Source organism: Epinephelus lanceolatus, chromosome 22, assembly GCF_041903045.1.
Source record: "Epinephelus lanceolatus isolate andai-2023 chromosome 22, ASM4190304v1, whole genome shotgun sequence".
In the NCBI taxonomy this organism is placed as follows: Eukaryota; Metazoa; Chordata; class Actinopteri; order Perciformes; family Serranidae; genus Epinephelus; species Epinephelus lanceolatus.
Genome location: NC_135755.1, coordinates 29549216 through 29555458, shown reverse-complemented (window position 1 = coordinate 29555458; position 6243 = coordinate 29549216). Strand labels below are relative to the sequence as shown.

Genomic DNA, 6243 nt, shown 5'->3' with positions numbered 1-6243 from the left:
TCAGTACACTGTGGGAGTTGTATGAATGGGTATGGATCCCATTTGGCTTCACAAATGCACTGGCCACTTTCCAGAGGGTTTATTGAGGGTGTGCTGGAAGGGATTCAGGATGAATGTTGTGCTCCATATATCGATGAAATTTTGTGTTACTCAACGTCCTTTGAAGATCACATACACCACCTCCGACAAGTTCTCAGTTGCATGAGGAAACATGGCATTAAACTGAGATCAACCAAGTGCGAGTTGTTTAAAAGAGAAGTTTGTTACCTTGGCTGTCTGGTGTCCTGAGAGGGAGTCAAGATCGATCAACAGGATTTGGCAGCAGTGATGGCACTTAAAGAGAGAGAGCCTCGCACAGGTAGAGATGTCAAGTCCCTGCTGGGGTGTCTGGGATGCTAATGCTCCTTCATCCAAGATTTCTCTCAGCTTGCTAAACCACTGTTTGGACTGCTGTACAAACCCACTGAAACTGGTGAAAATAACACTTAGAACCAGACATGTAAAAGTAGAGATAGATCTGGAAATGGAGATAAAGGACAGTTCCTGTCAAAAACACCCATTACATGGAAAGCAGAACACAGGGATGTCATAGCCAAGCTAGTGGACACGCTGACTAATCCACCTACCCTAGCTTTCCCAAACTTTGACCTCCCATTCATACTACACACTGACAGGTTCAGTGATGTTTTAGGGGCAGTGCTATACCAGCGTCAAGACAACAAGCTGCAGGTCATTGGGTATGGCTCAAGAACTCTAACACCTGCTGAGAGAAATTACCAGCTCCACTCTGGCAAACTTGAGTTCTTGACCCTCAAATGGGCCTTCTGTGACAAGTTTTGAGACCACTTGTATTATGCTCCATTTCACACACAAACTTTCACTTTGATATAAAGTACTGGCCCGGGAATATGAACACAGATGTTGATACTTTGTCATGGTGCCCATTGAAACTTGAGAAAGGCATGCAAGAGCAACCAGAGACTATGTCACCTAAAGGTGTGTCTGCGGTATGGCAGGGCAGCAGAGCAGTTCAAGAAAGTGATGTGCCTTGGGTCGCAGCCTTGCAACTGCATGGTGAGAATGAGGTTTTTTCACCAGAAAACATCTGTGCAGCACAGCAAGAGGACTCAGCCATCAGGGAGGTTGTCACTTTAAAAGTTAAAAACTGGGCTATGTTGGTGCAGAGAAAGTAATTGAGGACTATGTCAACAAAAGATGCACCTGCATTAAACAGAAACATCCTGATCTTTCACAGGGAGTGCCCATGGGACACATCTCCACAAGCAGTCCATTCGAGTTAGTGTGCATCGACTACCTCCACCTGGAGCAAAGTCAAGGCTACAAGTACATCCTTGTCCTGGTTGACCACTTCACACGCTTTGCTGAAGCATACCCAACAAGAAATAAATCTGGAAAAACGGCATCCAATTAAGATTTTCCAATCCCCTGCTTCAGATATTCTGAGAAGCTTCACAATGATCAGGGGAAGGAGTTTGAGAACAGTTTGTTCAATAGATTACAGCAGCTGGCGGGAATCTGTCATTCACGTACCACACCCTACCACCCGCATGATGACACAGTGGACTGAACTGCATGCTCCCTCAGATGTGGAAGGGGAAAAAAAGAGTCAGTGGAAGGATCATCTTTCCCATACCATTGCCTACAACTGCACAAGGCATGAGGCCACAGGCTTTTCCCCCATTCTTCCTCTTATATGGTCAACCTCCAAGCCTGTTGACTTACTGTTTCCACCCAAAAGAGACCCTGAGACATCTGATCGGCAGACATATGCACCAAGGATGCGCTCTGCATATGAAATCGCAGCAAACAACAGTGACAAACCTTCAGCCAAAGGCAAAAAACAGTATGACAGAGCAGTCAGGGGTGTTGTACCACAGCCAGGTGACAGAGTGTTGGTCAAAAACCTGTCCGAAAGAGGTGGGTCTGGCAAGCTGTGGGCTTACTGGGAGCAGATATTGCACCATTTTGTGGAGAGAGTTGATAATGGACCAGTTTACAAAATGCAACCTAAGAAGGGACACAAGACACTCCGTGTGCTCCACAGGAACCTACTTCTTCCAGTGAATGAGCTGCTCCTGGAAGAAACACTTCCTGCACAATGTCAGACAAGACAGACCAAATAAAAAAACAGAAACAGGCAGTTACCAACACTCATGAAGAAAATACAGACAGCTCTGATGATGAGTACACTTACCAACAGATTCCATGCTACAGGTTAGTGAGATCTCAACAGACTGAGCATCATCAAACAGGGCACCATCCCCAGACTGAGCTAAAGCTAAGTGCCAAAGCCTGTGAGTTTCACCCTGCTATCAGAGAGGAAACCGATACACAGGTCCAGGAGGAAGATGCCCCACAAGCACAGGATGGAGTGCTTGGGGATGTTTTATTGGAGGAAGAGCCACATGACAGACTATTAGAGGATGTGATAGTGGAAGAGGATGGACACCAAGTGCAGGCGACCGCAGTCAGAAGATCCCAACGAACAGCTATACCAAAGGAGATGTTTACCTATGGCACAATAGGACAGCCGTCTTACCAGCAGTGGAATGCAGGGGTAAATTCATTACTACCAAGCTACCCTCTCCCAAGGCAACTTAGTGCTTAGTCCCATATTTCACACATCCACACCCTTACTATTACAACTGTTTCACCCAGGCATATTGACATATCACAGTCTCAAGTACATCTCAACTTATAGACAAATGTCAGGAGACATTAAAAAAAGCAGGGGAGAGTGTAAAGGGTTAAAAAAAATCCGACATATGTTGTCACAGGGAGAACATGCAAACTCGGCTCAGAAGGGCTCCCCCACCTCAGGGTTTGGACCCCAACCCTGGATTTGAACCAGATACCCTCTTGCTGAGAGACGACTATGCTAACCGCTGCACCAACGTTATGACAAGATCAGTTTACAGAGCAAAAGCAAGCTGGTCAGGGCCGACACCCTGTTTGTCCACTACCAGCTAAAGGAGAATTCTGGTTTGGAAATTAGAGAGAACTCAGGGGCAGAGACCCTGTGAATCTGGAGTAAAACAATGAAAATCACAATTATATATTAAATATTTTTCTGACATAATAAAGGCATACAGTAAATGGGATTAGCAGTCAGACCAGTAATATTTGCGCTCCCTTGTGTTTTTAGGCTTTCTACATGACAATGCGACTCCCAGCAGAATGTGGACACACATTTGTTTATCTGTCTGGACTTTTTGGGACATGCATATTTTTCCTCTTACCTGTAGTGCTATTTATCACTGCATAAAAAACTATACCTTGGTGCAAGTTGCAGAGTGTTGGAGATATTGGCAGTAGAGGTGTCTGCCTCTTTTCAAATATAATGGAAGTAGATGGCACTTGGCTTGTGGTGCTCAAAGTGTGTGATTTGGTTGGCAGGTGAAGTTTGGTAGAAAGAAAATAGTTCCTACATGAAATTGCTCACGGCAAGGTCTGTGGATTATCTTGAGCAGGCGGATCATGATTTCTGGAAAAAGACATACTGTTGAGTTTTTGCAATTTTTTTCCTTTTTTCTTGCGGTTTGAGCAACACATGTCGAGTGCCATCTAGTTCCATCACTCCAAAGAAGACAGACATCTCTACGGCCGATATCTCCAACACTCTGCAACTTGCACCAAAACAATCTACGCTGATAAATAGCACAACAGGTAAGAGGAAAAATGTGTATTTTATTTTGGGGTGAACTGTTTCTTTAACTTTCAAACCACTCCTGATGTATTAAGGATTGGTGAAAATGTCCTCACTAGGAATGTTTAAAACTGAAATTGGTCCTCACAAAGCTAACAATGCAAGCCCATACATACGTTTTGTCAAAACACGTGTTTTTATTATTATTGACACACATTAAACTTACAGCAAGTCGTTTGGAACAATTGAGGATAGAATATGAAAAAAAAATATTCAAGAATTGTTTACAATGCCATACTTAAGGTCCAATTTTTAAATCAATGCATATGCTTGAATTAACTTTACACCTCGGAAGAGAAGCTAAGAATAAAACTGAAATTGGTCCTCACAAAGATAACAATATGAGCCCACACACACGTTTTGTCAAAATGTCATATTACATGACGTGTTTTATTATTATTGACACAAATTAACCTTACAGCCAGTGGTTTGAACAATTAAGAATGAAACACAAAAAAGTACAAGAAGTATTTACAGTATGATATTTAAGGTCCAAGTTTTCAAGGACTGGTTGCTTTGTACTTCAACAAGCTGAATGAAACTTCAAAGACAGAAAAAACATTGGAGTTTCCGAAATATGCATCCAGTACAGCTAAACATTAGCAAAAGTTTAATCTTTTTACTCCAGACAAAAAATTGATATCTAAATCAATACATGTGTGAATTAACTTTACACCTTGAAAGAGAGGCAACAGTTGTTGTTTTTTTCATCTTACTCACACAGTACAAATGTAACATCCAACATCCTGTTTTATGGCTTTACACTGGAGTACACACATTCACTCTCTGTGTAGTTCCTCTGTCTTCTTGACCTGTTGGACGTGCTTTCCCTTAAAGCAGCATAGTGGAGATTATCCGTGTCTTGGTAACCCTGGTGAGGAAATATGAAACAATAGTGTAAGTTTTGTGCAATAGGAAATATATTAAAATTGTAATAGCTGGTCAAAAATAAACTCACCTCTTCATTTTCAGGATATCTTGCTTGAGGCGCTGGTCAGAAAACAGAGGAAAAGGTCTTTAATTTAAAAATCATGCTTTCTAAATAGGAGCTGTAAGATGGGGATGACACTACCCACCTGTGGACTGGTCGTTGTTTTTCTTGTTTGTCTTGTACAGTGAGAAAGCAAGTACAACAACCAGGATGGTGGCGAATGTCAAAGCTCCACTCAAGATATATACCAAGACAAGAAAGTCCACCTCATCTGTAGATACTAACATTAGGACATTTTTAGTTTTTTCATCAAATTTGATTTCAAAGAGACAATTGTTTGCTAGAAAGCTACTTACGCTCAAAGTCCAGCTTGGTCCCGTCTCCAAACAGTATGTGTCCACATGAGGCAACAGCACAGTAGTAGGTCCCAGCATGAGAAAGATTCAGGCTCTTCATCGGCAGGTTGTAGACACAGGTGTGTGTTTGTGTGTCAGGTTTCCTCTCACACTGATCATTCCTGCCTCCATGGCTGTAAATGAGTCCTGGATGAGACTCATCAGAATATTTGAACCAGTAAACACTGTGTTCTCCATCATCACAGCTCCCAGTGTGTACTGTACAGTTCAGAGTGACAGAGCCTCCTGGCCGGATGGTCTGAGATGCTGACTGATTTACCAAAGCTGGGTCTGAACCCTTAACATCAACAGTGGTGCCCTCTGCAAATATTATGATTAATGAAGAGCTACTTGCGCAGTAGTAAGTAGCTGAGTCTGAAATCTGTAAATCTGAGATCTTCAAATTATTATTCCCTTTTTTGGTATCCAGTGTGAAGCGTGGGTTATCCTTGAATTCATCATGAAAAATGCCAATACCTTGATGCTTATAGAAGTAAGAGATGAGCCTCGGTTCTTGTCCAAGAGTTTGTTGGTACCAGTAAAGCACTGGATCTTGACCTTCATAGTAACACTGCAAAGCTACTTCGTCACCAACATTGGCTGATAAAAACCTTCTCTCTTTATGGACAGATGAAGCCAATTTCGGTTCAGTCATCTGAGCTGAAGTGAAATCAGAGATGAAACAAATGCACAATTATTTTCATGAAACAAAGTATAACCAACAAAAATAATTTTGAATGCATCAGGAGCGACCATACACTCTAAAAACAACTCACCCGTTTTCCACAAGATCAAACATGTGAGATAGATCGCAAACATTGGAGATGTCATCATGTCCAAACTGCCGTGTTGAATGACAAACATCTCAATGCTCTCTCCACTCTTAAGAGACAAGACTGTATTTGATTGGCTAATCACAGCTGACACTTCACACCATATCACCATATGGGAGACATGAACACAGGTTCACTGCCATCTACAGTGTCAGTTTGTTTCTTGAAGAGAATCAAATGATGAGAGATACATGGAGAGCGTAACAGCTTCTCATGTTTGCTTTGTAATAAAAAATACTGAAAAATAAATGTTTTCTAGGCATGGTAATTTGCTTGATACTTGTTGGACACAAATTGAACTCACTGACCTTTGGTGCTTGAGTGGTCTTTGTCTTAAAGAGAATGTATGGTATGTGA

At 42.0% G+C, this 6243-nt stretch overlaps 1 protein-coding gene across 1 annotated transcript; it reads right to left on the bottom strand.

Annotated features, from left to right (window-relative positions):
• Positions 1 to 3870: 3870 nt before the first annotated feature.
• Positions 3871 to 5909, bottom strand: LOC144459835 (uncharacterized). The gene is made up of 5 exons (XM_078164556.1): positions 5830 to 5909; positions 5015 to 5713; positions 4804 to 4938; positions 4686 to 4717; positions 3871 to 4598 (listed from the first exon to the last, which is right to left on the bottom strand). Exons 1-5 carry the CDS (start codon positions 5885 to 5887, stop codon positions 4479 to 4481), a joined length of 1044 nt encoding a protein of 347 aa, XP_078020682.1. The 5' UTR covers positions 5888 to 5909; the 3' UTR covers positions 3871 to 4478.
• Positions 5910 to 6243: the final 334 nt, after the last annotated feature.